Source organism: Agelaius tricolor, unplaced genomic scaffold (assembly GCF_023055355.1).
Source record: "Agelaius tricolor isolate 1412-34295 unplaced genomic scaffold, bAgeTri1.0.p SCAF_5, whole genome shotgun sequence".
NCBI lineage: Eukaryota > Metazoa > Chordata > Aves > Passeriformes > Icteridae > Agelaius > Agelaius tricolor.
Genome location: NW_027269265.1, coordinates 26,722,120 through 26,749,367, shown reverse-complemented (window position 1 = coordinate 26,749,367; position 27,248 = coordinate 26,722,120). Strand labels below are relative to the sequence as shown.

Here is a 27,248-nt window from a genome sequence, read left to right as displayed (position 1 = left end):
GTGGTAAGTAGTTCTGAGCTCAGAAAACATATTGTCTTGGATAGAATAATAGACTGACTATTGGAAGACTTGTGTTCCCACGTCAGAGACCTTCTCTTCCTGGGGCTGTACATGGTGTCCATCTGTACCTCAGTTTCCCATTTTAAATCAAAAATAATATTTCTCTATCTCACATGACTGGTGCAAGACTGCAATTCATTGAAACATAGCAAGCTTGAGCCTGTAAAAGGCTGCATTAAGTATACCCTTGCTGGTGGCCCTTTGAAAGAGGCAAAGTGTCTCTCCTAGGCACAGCAGCTGCTGGAGATGCAGAGAGACGCTTTCAGCATGTCCTGCATTTAGTTTCCAACATTCCTGCACAGACTTGGAAGTCCATAGTCACATCTCATTCCATCACATCACAGTATAACAGCAGCAAATTTCTGCTTGTGGTGGTGTACAAGCACACTTCACATGCTCCTTGGAAGATACAGGGGTCTAAGAGAGTGGGCCCGGTGCCTCTGCAGGTAGCCAGAGGTAGAATTTTTTTTGTCTTTTTCCCTTTTCCCATTATATGTATGATAGTTCCTGTCATATTTATAGCTTCAGTTTTGTCTGTCTTAAATTATTTAAAATTTTAAAATATTATTACATTCAGAAACTCCATTTTTACAAATGAACTGAGAGTCTAATTTTCTAAGACTGGAGGTTAAAAAATTTGTACAATTTATCATTTATATTAGCTTTTAGAAACAATGGCCACTGTGATATAGTCCTTTTAATATTATTCAGCAAATGTAGTGGTGTTGTTAATATTCTAGAATTGAAATAGATCTTGGAAAAAGTTCTATCACCTTCAGGATTGTCTAGTTTTTGCTGAAGAAACATAGCATTGTCCTGTTTTGATCACCAGTGAGGAAGATGGAAAGCATCTGTGTTAAATACTCACAGGTCTGTCACGGTGTTATCAGTCTCAGGTATTCTGAAAAGGTCTAGTCCTTAGTTCTGGCTGCTCAGTCATCTTTATATGCTTAGTTTGTTTCAGGGACTATTGAACTTCCTATTGATAAGGCCAAAAATGATCACTGCTATTTCATTTGCTATCAAAGCTGTTAATAACATAAAAAATGAAATATTTTATTTAATTTAAAATACTCCAGTGACATTTGTGAGGTGTACAACTTCATGCCAACTCTTGTAATTTAAAACATTATCTGTTTGAGGAAAACATATGTTAGAAATTTTTAATTCAGTGATAGGAAAGACACTAATGAAATATGCATGTATGAATTTTGTATTGCATAAGTTTCCTCTTTCTTGAAATATGATTAAAAGCCAAACATCTGGATTATGTTTAAAAAGCTTGAATTTCCAGTTTTCAGAGAGATTCAATCTATTTTGACACTGTACACTTAGCCTTAGCATTTTCAGCATGCTGTTAACATTACTTGATATTGTTAAAAAAAAAAAGTTCAGGTTTAAACAAAGTTGGACTTCTCCTATTGCTAAAAATGTTTTCTGAAATAGCTTTTTTCTGCAGCATTCACACAGCCATACTTTAGTCTGTGTCAGCAGTTCTGTTATATATTTGCTCTTGAGAGCAGTTTGTATTTGATCATAAAAATAACATTCCAAATTGAGAATATTTTTTCTTTTGTATAAAAGTACTATGTTTTTTCCTTGAATAATATTAGAAATGAAATACTGAGTTCTTAACAACTTATAAAATTCTTCTAAAATGAGATTATTTCATTGTAAATACTGATAAGGTTGAGGGTGTAGGGTGCCAAATTTCTCCTTTTGTTTTAGTAACATTAATGTGTACTGGCAAAGAGAATCACTATTATTTGCTGTGTCTCTTGAAAGGTTCAGAGTATGGCTCTCTGCAGATGAGCATAAGCAGTTAACTATAAGACTTTCCTTTTAATGTGTTTCGCAATAGTTTTGATGTCGCTGTAACGGTATTGCTGTAAGAGGAATTGCAGCATGTGCCAGTGTTTTAGATAGTGGAGATCTTTTAGCATTTCCCATGGACCTGGTGCATGTCCCAGCTTTGACATAACACAAGGGACATTATAAGGAAAAAAATCAAATAGCACATTGTAAAAGCTATAGCTTTCACTGTATTTAATACAGTACAGGATGTACATTTAAAATAAAAATAACATTTTTCATTACAACTATAGGGCAAATTGAGAAATCTGCTGTCAGCACCCTTTCCAATCATCACTTGGATGGGCAGTCAAACAGGTGTAAGTTCTGTTGTGTAGGAAAAAGTTCAATTACTTTAAAAATCACGTTGGTACTCTAGATAATACAGATAGCGGAAACGGAGATCCACATGTTCTGAGGTTGGGGACTGAGCAAGCCAGATGCAGAATTTTTCTGACCTTGACTTGAGGTCACTCACCAGCCTGTGAGACTGTAGGGCTGTTGTCACAGGCCATGGATGACTTTCTTTTCTCACAGTTGACAAGGTCTAGTTATTTGCATTACTAAAGCCACTGTGCCTGAAGCAGTGTGTGTACTGATCTTTGTGGAATTATCTGTGCCTTGGTGGAGACTGAGTTCTGCCTCTGTTGATCTGAGGAGCTTCAATTTCCATTTGGATGTTTTTCCAGCAGGAATCCTCTTCTCCCATGAAAAAATATAGCAAATAGGTAAGAAGATGAGGATCCAGAGATATTCTACCCCAAACACATCCCAGTGGTGTTGCTGGAAGAGTGAATAATTTATTTGTAGATTTTCAGTCAAGCTTCTCCCATGGAAGGATATTACTGATCACCATTAGCAATCTAGCAGGGTAACAATGGAATAAGGACTTCAGAAGAGCCAGTCTGTGAAAGATAAATGCACACGAACATCCATTTCAAAACAGAATGATGCATGTAACGTACAGCCTGACAATAGCAGGTGCATTTGGAATTAAATCATTGTGTAGAGGAGTTCCAATTTTGTGTTTCATGCATACTGCAACAGCAGGCACAGCTTAGCAGAAGAGAGGATAACAGGTTATAAATTATTTTCTTTGAATATCTCCAAAAAATCTCCATAATCTTACAATGTTGTATTTTAGTTTGTAAAAATGTAAATGTAAAAGTGCATCAGTGTGAGATTTCAAGAATATCCAGCCAAGGATGGAGCTGCAACTACACCTTTTTTGTTTCCAGGCCAATCTTTTTCTCCAACTTCAGTTGCATTTTCTGCTCAATGATGGACTGACTGTAGTAATACACCAGTGTTTTGGAATCTCCCTTACTCTGTGGGTATTTTCTTTCCCTCAAAAAACTGCACCTGAGCATGAACCCAACAGTATAGTAGCTATTAATTTCTAAAGAGCACCATTTAAAAAAATTTATATTAATTATCCAGGCAACTACATACATATAAATTTAGCTAAATCGATGTCTAATATGTTAAGCATGTCTGTTGGTTGCATCTGTATTTGTCTATACCAGAAGTCCCACCTCTGGTGCAAGGTATGAAAACAAACTCAAAACCAACAGCATTGTTGCAATCAGTGCAAGACCAGTCTCGTAAATTCCTTCATAAAGCAGCCAAAGATCCCAGCAAAACACATAGTTTTACAAGATTGATGGGTTGTTAAACATTAAGTGTACCAACTCTGTGGCCTTACCTGAAGTGCACTATAACCTGTGCAGTGGCACCATGTTCTAACATACCTGCCAGGCTTTGCCTTTATTTGTAGGTGGGTGGCCAGCTCAGATTTAGTGGGCTCTTATGCACCTGGTGCTGGATTATCCTTGCCATATGAATTGAAAAGACTGTATTTTGGCTATGTGTTCTCAGAATTTAATTATGTTTAAAAACTGGTTAATAGTATAGTAAATAACTGGTATTGCTACAAAATTGCATTCTGAAGGTAATGGGATTGAATTTCAACGCAAGTTGACACTCAATTACAATTTCCATATATCTAGTGAATAAGCCAGTTCTTGGCTGCTATATTAGGGTGGATGTCTTCCTGCTTAACTGAACACTGTGCAAGACAAGCCAAATGCATAATAAAGCCAAATCAAGGCTTAATACACCCACTCAAATTTTTATTGTTTGTATAAAGTAGTAAGTTTGCAGAACAAACTCAGGGATGTGGTTTTAAAAAAAATTATATAATCAATACTTGAGCAAAATTCTGCTATATTTAGAGTAACAAGGGTTTAAAAAAAGAAAAAAAACCAAAACAACCAAGCCTTTTAAACTTCTTACTGAATTACTGCCATCAGCCAGTAGATCCATGGGGCTTGTTCGGCTAAAAGCCACAACAGACTTTGTAATGCAATGATGTAATCTTGGCTTTGTGTCATTTATATTCAACCTAAAAAAACAATTTTCCTGAATAGACAAGCTGACAACAATATTGTTCGGTGTTGGTTTTTATTTGGATTGTTTCCAAATGATTCATATGCCTCCACAGCAACACCCCATGCCTGCTTGAGTTTTTACTCTGAATTCCAAAGTTTCCCCTTTTTCCTCGCGTTTTATTTTGCTTTTAGAGTCCCAGTTATGTTTGTGAAACTAACCAGCTCGGCCACAAAATTAGGATGTATCTTGCAGAGTGCATTCATTTTACTTTTTGCATATTTTTCCCGAGGTCATGTCAAGGTTAGTTTGAATTCCATCCTACATTAAGACTTCTTTCACAGCTATTTAGCTCTGCAGCCTGCGCCCCGCTGGGGTCTGCCCCTTGGGCACGTCAAAGCTTCAGACCTGACAAATCACACACAGATGAAGCTGTACAGTTTTTTAAACAGTTTCATCACTAACGTGGGGTTTTTTTGGGGTTGGGTTTTTTTTTTCCTTTACACTACAATTCTCCCATCCTCCCATCCTCCGCCCCCCCACCCCCCCCCTCCAGTGGAGTTTATTCTCTGAATTGCAATATCCTGAAGACTGATTTCCATATAGAAAATTCCCTTGCTCAGGCGAGTTGTAAAATAGAAATGGCGTTGTATAGTATGTGCCACTCACAGATCCCCAGAAACTGAAAGCACTGCAGATCCTCTTTAATAACAAACTGTAGCTCCTTGTCTAGTATCTCTAATCATATTGTTAATGCCTATTTGCACAAAAGAGCCTAACACTATAAAGGCTGATAAATACTCAAAAATTGTCATCCATACTGTGAACCTGTTAGTTATCCAGTAGAGCTGTTAGTAGTTCACAGGAATAAACTTCTGTCATGCTTGGGATTACTCAGATGAGTAAATGTTCATCGGTGTCAAGAAATGATGTTGTGCTTCAGCAGCAATCCTTAGGGGACTTAGGAAATTTTAAGTGGGTGTATGTGTGTGTATATATATAATTAGCTTCACAACTATCTGCAGGGCTTTCACCACCTACGTTCATGCACAGACAGACCCACACACTCCCCATGTATATGTCGCTGCATAAAAATGATTTGAAATGTATAATGCAGTTTGCAGGTTAAAATAGAATTTCTAAAATTCTTAACTGTAGACTGCTATCTGTTTTTTAGCATTTTGTGAAACTAATGGTGCAACACCATTTCCTGTTTAATTGATGAAGTTAAAATGCCTGGCTGCTAATGAGTGTATTAGCAAACAATATACCCTTAACAAGCTTAAGCAGCTCAGGATTTTAAAAAGCAGCTTACTGTCCTCCTCATTTTTATAAGACAAAATGTACTGCCTTCCACAAATTGCTTGATCGACTGATGAAGTACTATAATTATAGTTGTATTGCAGTTTTGACAAAGCCACAATAACAGATTGTAGTTTAGTCCCCACTCTAGGCACACAACTCTTTGCATTACAAAACCCAGTTTTACTGGTCTAATTCTTTGCGAGAACAAAAGGCACCTGGAGATGTTAACTATATACTAAAAGAAAACTTGGAATCTGGGAAATAATATTGAAGCATGACTTTTCTTCTTGCAGTTAGTTCATTGGGAATGGTATCTAATGAAGACTTGTCTAAAGGCTTGCTTGTTTGGAACTAATTAAAGACAGATATCCTAAATAGAAAAAGGATCATGGGAATTACATTAGGTGTCTGGAGACTTGTTATTCTTTTGGTACTCTGAGTAGATTGTGGAAGTTGTTAGGGATTCAAGAAATAAGGCAAGCTAATAAAAAGTTCTATTTTTCTGGTTATTGGCCAACTATTGTATTTTTGTTTGCAATAAGATTTGTGCCAACAGGCTAGGGGCTTGAATAAAACATTTAAACATTTGTGCATTAACACATTATGGTGAAAAGAGAGTCTTGTGCTTTCACTCGGTGCATTTCAGCCTTCAATTAATGTGAAAGCACTACAATGCCTATGCAACTTCTCTTGCCTAGTGGTGCACCATTTATCATTGCAGTTTTACATTGACCTTGACACCCACTTCATTAGAATAAAGATTGTCTACCATTTAGGTTACATTGTTCCTCTGCACAGAGACCCCATGCAAATTTCTGTTCAGATAGAAGAGCTGTGAGCCTGTCAGAGGTCATCTGCATTAAATGATTGCAGCTATTTTCCAACTGCTTCTTTTCATTCTACTCAATTCAGGCTAGGAGGATCAATCAAGCCCTCTGCCTGAAACAGTGGGACTGCTGGGAATATAACTGTTTTTGGTAGTAGTGGATATGCCCTAAACAGTATTAAATATTTAATATAAATTCATTAAAGGGCACACAAAGTCTTCAAAAAGATATTACATATATAGTAAAATCTAAAGTGTTGGGATCACTTTTCTTAAAAAAAAAGGCAGAACAATGAATACCAACTGCATAATTTTTTAATGTAGGCAAAATTCAGTTGCTTAATATTTCTTTCAATGTGTTTATTTCTCAAGCTGCCACAGAAGGAAATGCATAGCAGACGTGTAATCTGCGTTTGTTAGTTTCTGAAACATAAAAACCTCAGGTGTCTGTAGGGGTTTAACATGAAAGTGCTAAGATTTGTTTTGTCTTATAGGCGTGTACCCATATGCACATGCACTCTCACACAAATACATATTGTGCTGTTGTGCTTATTTGTAGGGGAAAAAGGCAAATGGAAATAAGTTAGCACTCTCCTTCTTGAGTTTTCTGAGTGATATAATTGGAATTAAATTATTAATGGGAGATACTTAAAAAAGATTGTTTTATGATCTTCTATTACAGAATTTGCAATTCATTTTAATATTTGTAGTTTGATTTATATAAAAGATAATGCAATCTATGTCCAATTAACAATACATAGCCAATGTAATATGATTTCCAGATCATGCAAATGGAATAAACTAGAAGAGGAAAAACTGATTCTTAACCTCAGATGTAATTTGCTCTGTGAGTTCTGGCAATTTTAAATGACATTGCACTTTTTAATTTTTCCAAAGGCTCAGCAGCAAATTTATCCCAATCAAGAAAGCCTATTATTAATTTACAAGGACAATTGTAGGAGTCTTTATAATTTCTCTGTGCAATTATTTGCCATAAATTGCTAATGCAGAAATACATGAAGTTTGAAAGAAACAGAAACTGCTTTTCATCTAGACAGATCACACTGCCCAGATCTTGAATGTTGTCCAGAGGTTCTAGTGCTATTGACAACATAAGAAATATAACTAAGCTTCTGGACAGTGTCTAAAATGTTTCACACTGACAGTACCAAAAAGGTAGAAGCATTAAGAGCTATTGTGAAGGGTAGGCTGGCCTCTAGCAGATTCCTTCACTTTGCTTGTATACAGCTGAGCTTTGGACCCTGGACTTTAGAATAAAAAGACTCTTTGTTCACCACTGAATGGCATTAGGCATGGGCTTCCTAAGGGGCCACCATGAAGCCTAGTATGAAGAGTGCAAACATTATCCAGAAAGCAAAGTGAGAATGTGTGTGAAGAGATGATGGACAAATATTGCTATGTATGCATATATATATATATATATATATATATGTGTGTGTGTGTGTGTGTGTCTATATATATGTATATATTTATGTTATGTATTTGGTGAATTTGCTTGCAGAATATTATTTACTCAATTTTTTGCATGCAGTATATTTTGCAAATTTGAGCCATTGCTGACTGTGCATGCACATGCAGACACCGAGGGTATATGTCTGTATTTATTGGTGTCTGGCACAGTCAAAACGCCCCAAAAGGCAAATCTTTAAAATGTCGAATTTCAATGCAGGTAAAACTAAGGTTGCGGGTCACTCAGTTGTGATCTCAGTTGTATATCCTACAGTGCCATGTGACTGAAGATACTTTGTTAGCGTGTGAATGATGGAATGCAGAACATCTACAAATAGCACACCCTTATTTCAGTAATGGAGAAAGTTCATTGGCTTAATTCTTCTGTACTTCGTAGCCATAGCTCCACTGTGTGTTCAGTATGTCTGGTCCCTTTTCACTATAACCAACAGAAGCACCATACAAAAGTCTTACAATGGATGTCTTAATCTCTCTGTGTGCTTTTAGAGCATTATTTTGAATTCCATCATGCAGGCTTTTTTTTTTTCTTTTCTCTTCTGAAGTTTTATTACAACAACAGAATTCCCAGGGAGCTTTAGGGGCAAGGTTCGCATAATATTGCCCTAAAGTTTTGCTCAAGGGGTGGAATCTGCTGATCTCCTGATCATCTTTTTGTGGTGTTTCTCTTTCTGAAAGATGCAGTGCGCAGTCTTACAGAGTTGTTAACTGTGTACAGATTTTTTTATTGTTTACCAGACAGTGCACATCTACGAACCTTTCATGATGATTTCTTTCTCTGACCTCTCAGTGACTAGGCATCTTGTTCCTTAACACCGAGGGAGGCTGAAAAATGCTTGAGTTGCTCAATGTGTGCCTTCTATACCAGTTTCAAAATGGCTTATTCTTCTGGTTTCCATGGTGACAATTAACACTGTTACAAGGCATTGTTCCAGTCTCCATTTGGACAGAATTTTCGGGTGTGATTTTTCACACAAAAAATGTTTTATATAATTTTTTAAAGAAAATAAAAAAAGAAAAAAAGACACAGTTTAGCATAAAGTGTTGAAAAATGTGTCTCAATCAGCCTGCCTTTATTTCTTAGAATGTTTTTATCAGGGGAAATAAGGTTTTAACTTGCTTTGTTTTGGAATTCAACTTCTTTTGGTTTAAATATTTTTGCCAAACTTCTTCATGGATAAATGGTACTGCATTTATTTTAACTCCTTTCTTTGTGCTTCAAGAAGTATTGATCGTATTGAGAGAGAAGGAATAAAAGGCCAAATTCTTTAACTTACATAACAATGTTTTGGATTTATTTAGAGTGTACTCGGGCACACAAAACCAAGCACACAAGCACGCAGCTAATCATGCTGAAAATATTTTGCAGTTTTTACAGTATTTTTTTGTTTGGGTTTTTTTTCCCAGTTTATATGACAGGTGTTGTGGGAAATTAAATATTACCCATTTATTTATTATTGTGGTTGTTGCAAGAAAACTGTGACCTTAACTTGCTTAATCTCATTTTTGACTATTAAACAGTAATCTATATCATACCATCCACAGACTGTCACAATAGAGCAGTCTTTGCTCACTTAAAGCTGAGGAAAGAATGAATCTGAAGATTAAATTATCTTCTCACCACAGGATTAAGTAGTCCTACCAGACTAGGGTTGTGCAGCACTGATAGAGCTGGTAGCTAATTTTTCCATGCAACTGCTCAGAGTGTAGGTGTTTAATGGATTAAAAAAATGGTACAGCAATAGCATCTCATGCTATCAGTTCTCAAACCATACCTCCTTTACATTAAGCTCTTTCCTTAACCTAAAATATGCACTGCATATTAAATATCCAGTAGTGAAACAATACTGACTCTCAGTCATATACCAATACATCTGATAATAACTGAAATCTCTCATCCTTTACTGTTACTGTATAATGCATTTTCTGTCAATCAGCAATTTTGTCATGCTTGTTTATACAGTAGGTTACACGGTGACAAAGACAGCACGTACATAAAACCTAGCTTATTTAGTTTTTAATGTAATAACCTTTTATAACATCTGTCACAGTGTTTGGATTATGCAGCACTGAATTATTTTATCTAGTCCAAAATTAAATGAAATGTCTTCCGTTTGTAAGTTAACAAGAGCATTGTAGTTATGAAACACGCAGTGTGTTTTATTTCGTCATCAGTCCTGCACTGCCAGGAACATCCCCAGCCCAGGCAGCAGCCAGTGCCAGCCTGGAGCAGGTGATGAGCAGTAACTGGCTGTGCCTGCACCAGTGACACACAGCTAGAGGACTCCCTCAGTCTATTAATTCACTTGACAAAAGAAAGGGATTCGCGCGTACTGGGTTTCAGTGCCTAGCAAATTGGACTCTGGATTCCCTTTGATATTACATGTACTTATGGAAATAATTATGCAAATCCTTTTCGGCTATATCATCTTTAAATAGAAATCAGATTACATAAAGAAGATTGTAATCTCCTCCAGCAGCCATTCTAGCCGAGAAGGCAATAAAACAGGACCAGGAATCATACTTGTTGAACACATCAGGCGAATAAAATGGTGCTGCCTCTTGGGGTCCAGCCCTAGTGCCCAGCCTGCTGTAGGCACTGCCCACAGTTGTACACATCTCAAGCCTCAGCCACAGCACAGCAAGTGTCAAAAGGCAAGTTCTTCATAAACAATTCCTTGGTTTTTACCATGCATATTCATGCAATTTTGGATACGCAGACACCTGATCAGTGTTCATTAATAATGAGAAATGGTTTAAATCACCTCATTTAAAACATTTGCTCTATGATCCACAAATGACTAATATTTGCTGAAGTTTACATAATACAAATGATGTGCATGTGTTGTGTAAATGAGAGATTAAAATATGAAACTAACAATATGCAAACATATGCATGGAAATGCTGAGAACCTGTTAGCTGAAACAGTGATTTCACACCTTTATTATTTTCTTTAAGCTGTCTGCAATTGTATTTTTGCTTTGTTTTCCTACAGAGCATGCTTTTGGATCTGGCAAAGGCACCCATGTTTTAAACATTCCTAATTTTGGCTTAATTTTTATATTTATCCCAGTTATTAACATTTTCAGTATGAGCTGCAATAGCAGTTTTCTTGACTGAATTTGAAGCAAAGAAAGCTTAATGTTTAGGAAGCAATTTTCTAATAGCTTTGTATAATTTATGTAAGTCTTGTAAACACCTTTGCAAGTATATGTACTGAACTCTCTTCTTTCAGTAAAAGGCACATTTTTGGCCATATCAGAAGTTTCATTTCAATGAGTCTTTTCACACTTAATTAGCTTAACTATATGGAAGATATGTATATGTGTATGCCTGTGTGTTAATTTTTTTTTTTAATTTACTGTACCAACTATGAAAACATAATTAACCACTATAGTAACCATTATATGTAATAGTTAAGTCACATTTTCAGAGAATACAATTTTAAGAAAAATATTTATTTTCTAGTTTGTCTGTATATTAGAGCACATTTTTATAGACTATGTAAATAATATAGACCCAAATATTTAGAAAGTCCTATGAAAGAATTTCTGAAAGAAGCTTCTAGTTTTATACCTGTTTTCTGTGTTCCTTTTTTTTTGTTTTTTAACAATAAATAACAGTGCATAAATAGAAGGTACTTTCAACTTGAAGAAACTATTGGACTATATTAACATTGTGGCTGTTCTCATTTGTGGGGCAGTTCACTATTCCTATTGGTTGATGCAATAAAAATCAAGTAACTGCTATTGTGTTTTAGGAGAACTATTTCTAATTGTTTTTCGAAGGTCAAACTCTCACATTTTCAGGCCCATGTGTGACACAGAAACCACAATGGGAGAGAGAATAAATAAACTCTAGAGGAAACATAAGTATGAAATTATTTCCTTGGGGTTTTTAGTTTCATTTTGGTTTGTTTTCCATGAAGAACCTCAGTGTTACTTGCTTAAGTAGCATGTTTTAAAAACAAGATTCCACTAACCTGAATGAGACAAAGGCAGATCAAGCTTCAGATGGGAGAGTGTTAGTGGATATTATTGTACAAGTGAATATTGTGAGAGAGTGAATATTACTATGTGTAATCAGTTGCTAACCACCTGTATAGATGTGCCACCCAGAACTCTACGTGCTTGGTACCCAAATCTCTTATGATATGTTATGAGAAGGTTGTGTGCTTAAAAAAATAAAATGAGAAAATGTCAGATGGAGCATGATCATAACTGGGTGCATACAATTAAAGTTTATTTTTTTTATGGTAAAAACTCTCTACAGCAGCTAATACTATACATTTCTTTTCATTTTAGAGATACAATGTAGAAATGTCAATCAGGCACCCAAAAAAGATGGAACTGCTTAGTAAGGTTGAAGCTCTGAAGAAAAGTGGTGTTTTACTACCAAACGATCTCCTTGAAAAAGTGGATTCAATTAATGAAAAATGGGAACTGCTCGGGGTATTTGCATTTTTATTACTGTTTGTGGGTTATGTGTACATTTTTGTGTGTTGAAGTACACTGTCTGTCTGATTTCTAATTTGGAGCACAAATATCTCTCTCTTTCAATCCACCACGTATATTTCAAACAAGCTACTCATTCTATTATAAAAACTCCACAGCCTTTTCCTCTTCTGTTGATTTTTTTTTTATTCCATGCTTGTCTCCTGTCTGACTTTAATAATTTTAGTTCTTTAATACATAAAAAATGTAAGTAAAATATGCCATGTATTATGGGTATGCACCAAGTCAACTATAATGCAGTATATCTGATATACACTGACTGTCATGCTTGAGTGAATGTTAATAGAATTTATTCTGAAGGTACATGTTAGAGACATCTACTGTTTAACTATTTACTATACCTTTAAGATGAAAAGTGGGGTTGTCACTGCATATTTCAGGTCACACTGATGGCTCAAAAACAAATACACAGATTCAGTACAAATCTGCATACCTGAAGCTGAGAATACAGCCAGGATATGTTTCATGCTGCTGTATTCATCTCACTTTTGACAAAAGCCAAAAAAGTTTCATGTAATTCATTTCACGCTATGATGGGCTGGGTCTCAGCCAAAGAGTGAGATACAAGAATCTGGCAAAAAAGCAATATAGGGATTCTGTTACCCAGAGACCGGTGATGGCACTGTGCAGGAGACACTATTGTCCTATTGTTGTAAAACAGCTGAGAGAGAGAGGTCAAACTATATATTTTTCCATCCACTCCTCTCCTTAATTGCCTTCACTTCAAATCAAGGGTAAGATAAATTTATAAATTACTTTAAATGATTAATTATAGATGTGTGATATTAGCAGTACAGTTACATTGCATAATTTTGCATGCTATTATCCTAGTTTAAAAAATATTTCTAATATATTATTAGTAAGATATACATGCAGCCTGCCAACAGCATTTTAAATACTGACTTAAGTCACTTTAGGTGATGTGGTAATGCAATAGCCATTTCAGGGTGGGGCTTTTTTAGTTAAGCAGAGTTGCTTCTAATCACTTGATTCTCTAAATGTGCAAATTGTCAGAAAATGTTAAAATTTGCCTCATGAGCAGTGAGCTTATTACTTTTAATTTTAATCTGCAGCATCACCATAAGCATTTTGAACTTGTTTGATTGTTAATAAATTTACTGATTTAGAAAGGACTTACTAACCCAGTCTTTTGCATCTGATCATGACAACTTTTTTTTAAAAATAATTTCAGATGTAAGCCTTACATTTATGAATTTCAGTGTATTTAATCAGCTTAGTTCAGTGGCACTGATTAAAGCTGGTAGGATATCAAACTATGAAATAAGATCATAATTCTCTAAAATCTAGGAAAACTGTCTTAAAAATTTTGAAGCCCTTTGCTTCTCAGTATGTTAAAATCAAAATATACCTCCATATTAAGTTTTGCCATTAATTTCAGCATTTACAGAAAAATAAAATATAGCTATTACAGTGTTTCTGCTAAATGCAGTTTCATGAATAATAAGCAGAGTTTGATAGAGTTTTGTTTAATTTAATAAAAACCTCTGCAGAAACTAACAGCACTAGACATACTGTTTTAATTGGCATGATTACATTTTAATTGGCATGAAAAAAATTAAAGACAAGGATTTTAACTTCTAACAATGGCAAAATAGAGGGATATGGTTTTTAATATTACTTTCATCTAAGGTGAACACTGTGGAATGGAAATACATTAGAATGAAATGTCAGTGGTGCGTACAGTTTAATCTGTGAAATTTTGTCCCCTGTGCTGAATATTACTCTGTCTCAATTGCATATTAAACAACCCTATCAAGGCAGGCATTGGCATCTGCTGTGCTGACACAAATTGTGAATTAAATGAAATTGATGTCCTCTGTCGTATATTTATGAAGACGGACCATTCTCTGAAGTATTCTGTTTATGAAGAATTTATGATTGCAAACTGTTCCAGAACAAAAAAGTGGCAATAAATTCTTTTTTGTGACCCTACCCTCCAAGGGCATTGATTTCACCTCCTGCTGCTACTTTTGTTGCAGCATAAAAACAATAGCTAGTGCTGGATTCCACTGAGGGTCTTCAAATTATCAATATTTGCACCATGAAAATAGAAGGGTGTTGCCAAGAAAGCATGTTTTCAGTTATGATCTCCTAAAGACGTGATTTACAGAATGCCATGTAGCAGATTAATATCTGTTGCTCTAATTTTATTTGTGTTTTAAAGCGTATTTTTGGAAGCCAATTTCATTGTTATAAATTATATTCCAGTAACTTTTATAGTGTGCACTTCCAACAGACAGACATACTGGGTCACCTAAAACTGTATCTTCATGTTACAACAATTAACCACAACTAATTATCAGTTTAAAAGGTTATTGGATGTGAGTGTCAGTGTATATTCAATATTCTATAATCAGTAACACAGATCTAGTGCTTATAATAAGTGTCAGCCTGACAGCCTCTTATAGGTCAGATAAAATACTGCTTGGCATAGGAGAAGCAGGCAACAGCACATCTCTCTTCTGATGTTAAAGGATTGCCTTTCAAAATACTGAAAAGGAAGATAACTTTCTATCCCTGGCCTCTTCAGAATATTCATTAAGCACCCAGCATCCACTATCAAAATGTTATTCAGTGATTCTGTTATTAGAAGTATTACTTTGAGAAGCTGGAGTAAATTAGTTTCATTAGCAATAGCAGACAAACGTTTTGTCTGGTCTATTATGTCAAAGTGGATTCTTAACACGGAGAACTGAAATTTGAATTTGGTTGCCTAAAAAATTGGCCTTATGTTCCAGGAACAGTGAGGATTTTTGGTGTCTGAATGAGTTTAACCACTTAAAAACAAACCAGCTTTTGTGACCTAACTGTTCCTCTATACAGCCTCAGGGCTACATGAATGAAAATTATAACCTAACTGTTCAGACCTCAAAAAATATCTCAGTGTTTCTCCAAAAATTTTAATGCTACCTTGGATAGGAGTCTGGTGAATTCAGTGATTTTCATATTTTCTGTTGCTGTCTAGAAACCAGTAACTCTTATACTGGTTATATACTGGTATATACTGGACTTATACTCTTAGCCATAAGTGTCTGAAGTCACCGACAAATTCTGTAGACTAACTAGTTTACAAAGTTATGAAGAATTTTGCTTCCTCTGTCCTTAATTACTCTTAGTAAACATTAATTTATAATCCTTCTAGCAAAGTCAGTGACCCAGAGAGAACCGCATAAGTGAGAAACAAGGGTAGGAAAATTGAAATATATTGAAACAAGGAAAAAAAGGAATGAAATTGATTGATATTAGTCATAATTATCAAAAAACCACATCTCTAGTTATTTAAGAGATTCTTATTGTTGCACATTAACCTATATATGTTTTGGTACATAAGACTAATCTATGTTTTTTTTATCTGATGCATTAGAAAACCCTAGGAGAGAAGATCCAAGACACAATGGTAGGGCACAGTGGGTTAGGTCCACGTGACCTGCTCTCGCCTGAAAGCGGCAGCCTGGTAAGGCAGCTGGAGGCCAGGATCAAAGAGCTGAAAGGGTGGCTGAGAGATACAGAGCTTTTCATCTTCAATTCCTGTCTGAGACAAGAAAATGAAGGAACAATGAATGCTGAGAAACAACTGCAATATTTTAAGGTAATAAAAAAACTATCATAGCTTTTGTAGAGAAACTCTTCTTTATGGTGGGATAAAATATTTATCTTTTACATAACATAATGAAATGCATGTATATATTTAATTATATATTTTCATTTTTATTTATGTGTTCACTCATGTTTATTTTATTGAATCCTTACAATAATGTTTATAAATATTTTTTGCAAAAGAGGTCTTTAGAGGGCTAATTGCACCACGATTGTAAAAGCAATAGTATTCTTTCCTTCTACCTTAGTATAAAACATAGAATCATTGAATGGCTGGGGTTGGAGGAGACCCTAAAGATGATCTATTTCCAACCCCCAATCCCCCTGAAATGGGGAGGGGCAAAAAAAAGCAGCTGAATTTTGTCTCAGAAAGCTTCACTCCGAATTTCACTCTCAGCATAAGGTAATTAAGGTCTTGTGTGACATCAGTTTAATAACCTATCTGCCCATATGAGTCAAGAACAGCCTATCTGAGGTAACAATTACAGTGAGCTAAATTTAGCGTACATGAGAAAACATTCAAAGTTGTGGTGACTAGACATGTGGAAAAGACATATAGACTATGAGATTTGCATTAATCTAGGCCACATCCTAAGCCTAAGCCTGAAGATTTATAAAAAAGAGGGAGAAGATGGTAGTCACAATGCTTTATTCAGATGATAAGCTCTTTCAACCGAAGGCCAGTGTTCAGCTTTGCAACTGACTTATTGGAGGTTGCATGTTTTGTTCCATTCCCTCTAAGTAGTGGTAACATTCAGGAAAGAGGGCTAATTTAGCAAACACACCTGGCAGAACTGTGCAATTTTCTTCTCTTCATAGTTTCTAAATAAACCCTCTCCCAAGTCATCATTACAGGTCACTTTACTCTGCAAGTGATCTTTGACCAAAGAATAAGAAAGGAATCACGAGTCATTGTTGAGCTTTAGAGGTAAAGAGGTTTTTTCTCTTCCACTAGTACACCAGGGTGTCTATGGCAACAGTAGTCTCAAGGGGATGGACAATTTCTTAAATATGCACCTCAAAGAGTATGCTGCCAACACTTCTAAATGTACTTTGTTTTGTACAAGCATTCAAGAAAACATCAGCAGAAATATTATTTTCTTCCCATTTAGTCATTCCTTAACTCTTCATTTTTCAACAATGATGATTAGTGAGAAGGGTGTGCCAATGTAGATAAAGTCAGCAGTTTTCAGGTTCCTGAACTTGTCCATTTGAAAGCAATTTTGAGTTTCTTATGACATCAATACTACTTTTTAATGATTTGGAGTCTTCTGCTAATGGGGGAAAAAAGTCGTGGTGATTCTGTTTGATCTATCAGCAAACTTCAAAGTAAGTGATTAGGAAGGACTGTTGATAGACCTGCAGAACTTCACAGCAATAGGTGCATATTTTCCATAGGAAATGCTGGACATTTTTACACACACACACACACAGAGAGTAGTACCATACCAGTCTTACATATTTTGTGCATAAATCTCTCAAATCAAATCTTTTTATACATATATGATAAGATATCATGCCAAAAGCTCCAGAGATGTTAAACAGCATAGTGTTATCCACCATGATGTAGCCAGAGTATTTCCTTACTTGGTTGATTATCTATTAATTACACAAATAATACATTAATTATTTTCAAAATGGTAGCCATTAGAGTATAAAAAATAATTACCTATCAAATATGGTGAGAGCACATCATTTTGTCATATATATTGAACCATCTTTGTCTCATTAAATCTGAAATTCACTATAAGTAAGTTTTCCATTCTTCACTGATCTCCTGGGGAAGTGTATAAAAGAGAAAATGGATATAATTAGCAATACTGCAATGTATAATACATATATTTGAGAGAGAACATTAGAACATTTTCAAAAACATTAGCTATGCCACTAGTAGAAAACCTGCTGGGGTTTAGTTTGACTTACTTTCCACTTAAGAGTTTAACCTTATTACTGCTTTCACTGTGGTAAGTGAATCATTGTTTCTTAATGGAAATTTACTGTGATGCACCATCCCAATACACACAGCCACTGTACACAGGGAAACATTTTTAATAAAATAAACTCAACAATGCCATTGATTTTTATTCCATAATGTTATGCTTTAAATTACAGTTATGCCTTAGGAAAAACCGTTATTCCATTTTTGAGGTGTACTCCTTCCATTTTGCAATTGGAGGGTGAATTGAATGTGTAGCTCACATGCAGTTGGGACCCAAGATGAGAGCGATGTGGTGGGAGGAGTAGTTGTTAAATTCACTAGTAGGAAACTATTTTGACTTCTTTTTCTTTTTTATAGAAAATCATGCCATACAAATTTGAGTGTTCTTTTTATTAAAGAATTCACTACTGCATTATTTGCTTTTGGAATACTCCTGTGTAATAATAATACCTAGAATTTCTATAGTACTGTCCAGTCAAGGATCTCTACATGCTGCACAGACGTTACTGAACTAAGCCCCACTAAACATTTAAGGTAGATATTATTATCATCACCTTTTTAGAAATGAGGGAAATAAAATACATGGAGATTAAATGACTTTTCAAGGTTTTCACAGAAGGTCAAGTGTAGCATAACTACAGCTCTGTTCAAGAAGGGAGAAATAATGAACACAAGCTGCTGAGCTGTAAAGGGGGAAGCCAAGGTGTCTGACTGCAGTTATTTCTTCTGTTGCAATGCAAAATGTAGACTAAGAAAAAAAAAAAATTAAAAATTACTTCCAATTCCTGAGCTCATTATAGCTACAAATATATGTTTATTTTATTTATTCATGCTTTTTATTCCTCTTTAAGTCCTTTGAGTTCATGTTTTCTAGCTTTCCACAGAAAATGATGTGGGCAAGAACCAGAATCTTACCTTTTAAATGAAATCCAAAATTCTCAGGTAAATACATAGTTCTAGCCCCTGAAATACCAGATATAATGAGACTAATAATTGGCATAATCAATTTTCTAAAATAACAATATACAGCTATTTTGTGGGTCAGGAGAGATTTGGAGCTGTAAAGAATGAGAAGCAATAATAAAAAGAGTTTGCATTCTTTCATGAAAGTTTTTACAAAGTTTCATTTGAGTAAGGTCTAGCCAGAAATTTATGTGCCTGTTAGCTTGTCAGTAGAAGTGGTCTGCCACATTTCTTTTATGTGTCTGGGACTTCAAAAAGCATGCTTTTTTCTCTGCAAAACTCCCTCAAAAAGCAGCAAGAGAGCCTAAATAATTGGTCATATATTTTTGTCACTTGCAATAAAACTTAAGACATTAAGTGTTTTGTACAGGGAATGATCAGCTTTCAAAAGTTGTTTTGGGTTCGGCTCACGAACCAGCTACTTGAGAACAAGCTTAGACTTGTGAGTACCTGTCTGTCTCAGAATCCCTTCTCAATCATGTACAACTGGGAAAGCCTCTAGTGTTTCCAGTAGCAAGATTTATAAAGGATCTTGTTTTCTTTCTCCTCCAAACTGGGATGGGGAACAAGATTTTTCCTCTTCAGAACAGGATTTTAGCAGACATTTTCTGCTAAATTGTGTTTGGCAAAAATAATGTTGCATTTCATGTCATTTCCTGATCTGGTTTTATTTGAAGCAATAAGCAACATGCTATATAGAGTCATACCTGTCTCTTAAATCTTCATTTGTGTCTCTAACAAAAATAGTCTTGGTTTTCAGTAGTACTGAAAACTTGTGGTTTTCATTCACTTTAGTCAGTATATCCATTAAAGAAATCAGACTACTTAATCATACAAAACATGTTGAAAATTTTTTCTCATTTGAAATTTCTAAAAGTCAACGGTTTATTGAATTCCACAGCTAGTATTATTTGTTGCCATTTCTGCTTACCTTGTAAACAGTGTAAATTATGTGCTGGTTGTAACTATTTCTAATGACTAGACCCACTCAGAACTGTAAGTTTTCATCTTCCACTACATTTATGACTTGAGTATACCAGATGATGTAGTGTCATTTAAAAAAAAAGTATTTCTCAGCAACATCTCTTATTTCTCCAATGCTTAAGGCAACTGAACTTTCTGATTAAATAAATGCAACTTTCTGGTTTCATTGGTAATTAAGAATCAATATGTCTTATGATGCTTTTTATATTTACTGAAAAGTTTGTAGAAGAGTCAGCACTGTACATCATACAAAAAAAACAGTTAAACCTACTTCAGCCAAATAAAACACAAGTGAGTTTGGAAGCATTTAAAATTATGGCCAAAACGAAGTAAAACTATTAATGTTGAATAAAGGTTTGGAGACTCAGAAATTAAAGAAAATGTTGGCTGTTCCCACTGGTGGCAGGAACTGCTTTCACCACTGCATTTTGGAGCCTTTACAGTTTTTAGAATGATGTTTCTGGCAGAGCTGCAATCAAAGAATTACAGAATTTCAATATGCATGTAACAAAAGTATGCAAAACAGTCTGCCACAGAAAGTCCAAAAGAAGTCAAGCTGGATTTAATCCTTTTCACACCTCTATGATGGGAAAAAAAAATGTTTTAATAAATTTCTCAAAAGGAGTGTGACTTCAGAGACCTAAAACTTTTCACAGATGAAAAATTCTTTACCCAAATTTTGTTTGGATTCAATTTTAGCAAAGAGAAAGGCATACAGTACTAAATTGTACAGAACCAGGTAGGATTCCAAAGTTGCATGTAGCCTAATGCCTCTTACAAAGGTTTGAACCGAATTCAGACTGAATTTCCATGACCCACCATCCCAAAGTAGCACTTCTGTGGACCACTGAAATGGGAAGCCTCATCTTTATAGTAAAGCAGCTGTACATACATATTTTTTGGCCCTAATGTAATACATGGTTATATCTCTAAGTTGATTTAATTTACTAAAATATCAATGCACAATACTCTGTATATATGCAAATGCACATAAACACAGAACACTTAGATATTTAATCTACCTCAGATTTTTATTTAATATACTTATTACTGAAAAAAAGTTTGCTATGTGTTTTAATAAGCTCTCCCTGTTTAAGGTAACACTGATATGACATCGAATTCCCATTTAAGAATAAATGCTTTGCTGAGATAGCAGCTGCCATTCCATCATCTCATTTTGGCTTGAATCCTGAACCGCAAATTCTGGGGTTTTTTTACAATGTTACTTACTTTCTGATTAATCAAAACATCAAAATTAATCTTAAAGAATATCTAGTTGTCTAAACCCTTTTTTTCCCCCTCAATTTCTCCCTTTGCTGGGACAAATGAAGAGACAGAAGAGCCTCTGGACTAAGACTGAGGTGTGGGATAGAGGTTTCTCTAGTAATAGGAAGAGTTGAGCTCAGCAGAGCTCAGATACAGCACTATACTGAATGCTTTGGTGGACAGAGAATGACCTAGTGGCTAATTTTAGGATAAAAATTCATATTTTACTAATTTCTTAGGTCTATTTTATGTACTGTCCCCTTATTTCTGATACACCAAGATGTTTGTCCCACAAACAGTAGAGGCATGTTAAAACAGACTAGCTACAGGGCAGAGATCTTCTCTGAGTTTCTTTTTCATAATTGGAAGGGAGAAAAGTACTTTTGGGATGCAATTAATCCATTCTGGTTTAGGCATCCAAAACCAAAAATTGAAAATTTAGGCTATGGAGAAGAGGTATTGTACCTCAGAATACCTGCTTCTAAATGACTGTTTCAGGCTCACATTTTCTATTAGTTCAGATGAATCCCACTCAAGAAATTATTGGGAGTATTATTAGGACAGAGGAACTTGGAAATGAGACAATTGCAATTCCACTTAGAATGATTTACTGATATCTGTGAGGTTCTTCTACACTAATTACAGGTTTATTTACTTTCCAGAAAGGTTAAGCTCAAATTTCTCTTCCAGTCCTCCTAGATGTGCAATAGGGTGCTCATTTGATCCATCTTATTAATGGGAACTGTTGAGGAGGTAGTTGAGCCCTTCTCCTTGTCTTTCTTACTGTACTGAGAGGATCTATTTTTAATTCTTTTGTCATGGGTAAGCTTGAGAGACTTGAGGTCTCACTCAATTTGAGTAACACAGAAGATGCTGGCCTACAGAGGAAGCTGTTCCAAACTGGCCATTACAAAGTAAAGCTTGCAATTTCATAGTGACAAAGGGCTTACAGTTCCTTTCCCAAGACTTTCATATCAATGACACCTACAGACTTGGAGCTATATTTCCCCCTCTAAGTCATGGCCTCTTGAGGACTCATATGTGTAGAAGTAAAAAACGGCTTCTTTTGAGAGAACATTCTCAGTTCTATCACTTATTATTTTCATTAATGCTTGAAGATATAATTGGCTTTTTTTTCTTTTGATCATTCCAAATGATTCCTTGAAAATAAGACTGTTTTTTGTTCTGCTATTGCCTTGAAGACTTATTTACAGTAAAACCAGAATCATTCGTTTCTATTACTATCAACCTGGAAAAGGAAAATGAGAAGAAAGCAGAAGATGAGAAAAGAAAACAAGAAACAAATATTTCCCCTAAAAATAAGCCAGGACTGACTTGCACTAATTTACAGAGAGGGTTGGTACTTTGGTTGGCCTCAAAGCTTTACCTTTGGTTACTGATAACATGTAGAAAAACAAATACAGCATGGACTGGGAATATAAGACAATTAAGAAAAATTCACTGCACTATCTCCATCAAAGTTCACTTTGTACTACTGCATGTGATTAGATTATTTATTTGACTGTCCATAACTGCCTCTTTGGAGTCATAGCATTGCATTTTCAGGTGAAAATCTATCCAATATTAGTGGATTATTGATTGAATAGTGTCTCTGGAGCCCTTAAACTCTACTAATGAGGTTTTTGTTTAATTGGTGGATCATACTGGATTTTCCCAAGTTTTGTCTTTGTATGTAAGTTAAAAGATAATAGTCCCAATAGGGAGTATTTTTATGGACTGTATTTACCTGTATTAAAGTAAGTACCTTTATTTATACTGAAAATTAATTTCATACTGCCATGAAATCTATTGATTTTAGTAGAATTTGCAGGGTAATTTATTATGAGTAAGAATATGAGTGTAAGAGAACAGGTCCTCAGTATACATTCCTTTGTGTTTATTGCAGTCCTTATCGGCTAAATTATGGATCACAAATATGAGATGTCAGTCAGGAATGGGATTTGTAGACTAGTACCATATTTCTAGGGTCAGGAGAGTGGTTTAGATAATACTTGCTGCATAAAGTCAGTGGGGAAAAAATATACTATGTGGATTCCTGTCCTTTGAAGGATGACTCCTTTACTGCTCTCTCAGGTAAGAGGTGCATTTCCTTGTGTCAGAACCAAACTGAAGGCCTGGCCCCTAATCTGATGGATTTTCTCTGCATTTTGTCAATGGCCGATGGTGCAATGTCATTCTTATGGAACTACCTTTCCCTTTGTCACATTGATGCTTATTTTCATATTTTGGTCAATAAGAGGAGCCTCATTATGTTCTAAGCCTTAGTGAAGGAAGAAGTGAAGGCCTCTTTCATGGCCCTCTTGCTTTCATCCTGTCTAGTCTTCTCACCTCAATCTTATCGTCCAGGCAGTGGAAATATGGCACTTGAAGGCACAATACTGTGAGTACCTCTGAGTCTCTAAGACTATCACAGCAAGCAGTCACCATAGCCAGCCATCTGGTTTTTGATAACACTTAGCTTTTTGACTGCCATTCACAGTTCATCCTGACCAAATCACTGCTTCTGTCCTTCCTTCTAATTCAAGCCCTCTCATAGTCCTGGGACTAAACTATGTGTGTCAGTCATGTCCATCTAACTGGTACAAGGGGCAAGTTAGTATTAATTTAAAACTTAACATATTTATAGAATCACATAATCATAAATTTTAGAAGAGACCTCCAGGACCATCAAGTCCAACTTTTGGCTGAATACCACCATGTCAACTAAACCATGGCACTAAGTTCCTTTCAGGTAGTCATAGAGAGTGATACTCTGAGCCTCCTTTCCTTCAAGCTGAACAATTCCAGCTCCTTCAGCCACTCCTCATATGATTTGCCTTCCAGACTTTTCACCAGCTCTGTTGCCCTTCTTTGGGCATGCTCCAGCACCCCAATGTCTTTCTTGGAGTGAGGGGACCAGAACTGGACACAGGACTTGAGATGCAGCCTCACCAATGACAAGCAGAGAGGGACAACTACTTCCCTAGTCAATGTGATCACTTGTCTTGATCTTATTTACCAGGTTAGGTACTGAGGGAGCTACCCTACATCTGAGAGGGGTGAGCCTACCTTACCACAGTGCTGCCTGGCTCTGGTTGATTCTGCTCTAAGTAGCTTCTCTTGTTGGGAACTTTTAGTTTTGTCTTGAACTGAACCCAAAAACTGTGGGCCTGACTGTATATTTATGCTTAAGGTAAGGCAAAAGAATGTATATTCATTCTGAGGATGCACTGCTTTTGGAAATAAGATTAACACAATTTCTGGAAAAGCCTGTTTGTTGTCCCTGTGCATATACAGATAGACATGAAAACATCACAATTAATTTTTCTCAGTTTACCCTGGCACAGCTCAACCTGTGTGTTTTTGCATTCAGGCAAAGTTTACTTCGTTGACATAAGAAAAAAGCCAGAGGAAATATCTTTTTCCTTACTTATTGCATGTGTTTATTTCCCCTTCCCTGTTCTGAAGTCACCAAAAGAATAGTCTCATGTATTTTATGTTTGCTGCTTTCCCGTAAAAAAGGTAATACCTATACACTGCAGGACACGTTTTTCTGTGATTCAGAACAGGGTCTAAGCTCTCCGTATATTTTGGAATATACCAGGCCCATTGCACAAGGACAATAAAAAATACATGTCTACCACCTAAGAGGGAACTAGATTAAGAAAGGGAGTGAGTATGCTATTAACATCTGAACCTCAGCTTGAGATTTACAGATATTGATGTACACCCATGCAAGGAAGTTTTTCCTTTAAAGCCCAATATAGCTCCAAGATAGAATATGAAGTTTTAACAGTTTTTACTCTTCCCTAAAAATGCCTGAAATTCATACCTACAGTTTTTAGGCAATTGGAGGTGGTTTCTTGGCATCAAATATGTGATCTATGTGGAGAAACATCTTGATTTCTTTTAAAATGTAATTCTAAGTGAATTTCAAAGACTGGAAGTCAAGTTGAACCTAAATGATTTTTAAGAAAAGTTTCCTGTGCCTGAATTTGATTCCTGTCTTGAATTTATACACATTTAATTTGAAACTCTACTCACTGTGGTGATGTAACAAAAATTTCAAATTTAAAATGTCCAGTATAGGTAAACGTATTTTTGATCAGTGTAGTTCAGGATTCACTACAAAAGCAAAACACAACACTGATGTTTATCCTACCTGTCTGATGATTAGCCTGCTTTTATCTTAGCATTTTCTGGGGGCAAAAAACAATACCCTGGAAAATTGTGGCACTTCCTGCAATATTTCTCCTTTGAATCTTTTTCACTGGAAAGATAATTTCTCAAATTAAATGAGAAGAGGACACAAACCAAAGGCATTTATAAACAGGATGCTAGACTAGAAATATGAATCCTCCTGCCATCCCCTCTGGCTCCTCTATCTGAATGACTTGGCTTATTCCCTGGAACCAAGTTAACCCCAGCTTCAAAGTGGGCAGTAGATAGCTCTAAAATACTTCAGTTTGAAAATGAATCGAATTCCCTGTATGAAACACAAGAAAAATAAATCTTGGAAGAGATTTGTTTTATTTCAGTAGGGAAGATTTCATTTTCATCCAACACCATTTTACTTTTATTTTTAAAAGTTATCTTTCTGTAATTGCACACTAGTTTAGAGTTAAGATAGGAGCATCTTAACAATAATGGGCACTTTTTTTAACAGATTATTGCCAAAAGTGCATTCTTTATTCCAGGGAGACACTGTAATAGATACCAGCGCTTTCGTAATGATACAAGCAATCTGTAAGCTATTATAGTTTCTTTTATAGTAACTTAATCTTCATATTGTTTTATACGTCTGGAATTTTAATAGTGTTTTTAATTTATGAAGAGGAGTATATTACATATTACTAGTTACATGGGAGTATGAGCTAAATAACAGACCATTGAATGGTATTCTTACAAACAAATATTTTGAAGTACTTAAACAGGCATAAGGAATAGAACAAAGAAGTTAAAGAATGCCATACAGATATAATAGTAGCTTTTATGGAATGGGTCCAGAGCCATCTAATCTGAATTGCAACTGTTTTTAATGCATAAATTTTGCTTGTACAGAAAAATGGGAATGCTATTTAAAAGTAAAGGTTTTACTCACTAGAAATATATTTACCTATTTAATTAATTTAATTGTTAAAATAATAATAAAATATAATATAAATAATTTAATATTTTAAGAACACATATAATAATAAATAATTCAATTATTTATTCAAATAAGTGCATATACCCATGTAACTTTTTAAAGCTAATGAAAAGAATTCATTAAATACTTGCTTATATGTAGAATACAAACTCCTATGTACATTCCTAAAGCTAGTGCAAAAATGAAGTCTTTTTTTCCTTCTAGTTCATTGTCATTTTTAATATGTCTAGAAAGAGACACAGTTCTCTTGTAAGAGAAATATCGTAACACTTTGCAGAGAGTTACAGAGATATGATCCGTGTAGCAATTTAGTGGTTGTAATACTATTAAAAGTAGGGCTTTTAAATGAAGAGAACCAGTTCACTATTTTGAAAGAAGTGATATTCTACTTTAAACTGTCATTCTGCATTTCTGACTTGCAATTAGATGATATTTCTAAAATGTCATTCCCAGATTCTGTTGTGACTGTCATCATAATAAAATGTGACAGGAAAGATATTATATCAATACTTTTTCCATAATTAGCATTACATTTCTCTCAAGGGTTAAATACAAAGGTTTTTCACTGAATGGTCTGCAAGCTTTGTGCCTTTAAAATCTTTTAATATAGCCAAGACTGGTGACAACTGGGAGACAGATCTATGAACAAACCCGTTTGGAGAGAATAGTTTTGTGGTGTGTGATATATGTTAGGCAAATGAGCTTATTAGGGCTCTCATCTATTTTATTATTGGTGCCCAATTTAATAGAGGCATTTAAAAAACAATATTTCTGCCTGCGTCCTTGAAATGAAGAAGATACATTGATATAATTGAGAGCAAATGATTGCATGTTGTGCCATTTAATCATGTCATTTTTCAATTGCTGTTTTTTGCACTTCACTGCATGCTTATAGA

At 35.3% G+C, this 27,248-nt stretch overlaps 1 protein-coding gene and 1 long non-coding RNA gene across 6 annotated transcripts in view; one reads left to right on the top strand and one right to left on the bottom strand.

Annotated features, from left to right (window-relative positions):
* AKAP6 (A-kinase anchoring protein 6) overlaps positions 1 to 27,248 on the top strand; it is a 257,106-nt gene that overhangs the window by 197,528 nt on the left and 32,330 nt on the right. For all 5 annotated transcript variants that reach the window (XM_071426918.1, XM_071426920.1, XM_071426921.1 and 2 more), the window contains exons 10-11: positions 12,224 to 12,370; positions 15,819 to 16,043. In XM_071426918.1, coding sequence (XP_071283019.1) covers positions 12,224 to 12,370; positions 15,819 to 16,043 — 372 coding nt within the window. The remainder of the gene's footprint in view (positions 1 to 12,223; positions 12,371 to 15,818; positions 16,044 to 27,248) is intronic.
* LOC139589977 (uncharacterized) overlaps positions 12,145 to 27,248 on the bottom strand; it is a 95,672-nt gene continuing 80,568 nt past the window's right edge. Inside the window, exons 3-4 of the long non-coding RNA XR_011679173.1 lie at positions 17,721 to 17,828; positions 12,145 to 15,986 (exon numbers count right to left, since the gene is read on the bottom strand). This is a non-coding gene — a long non-coding RNA (uncharacterized lncRNA). The remainder of the gene's footprint in view (positions 15,987 to 17,720; positions 17,829 to 27,248) is intronic.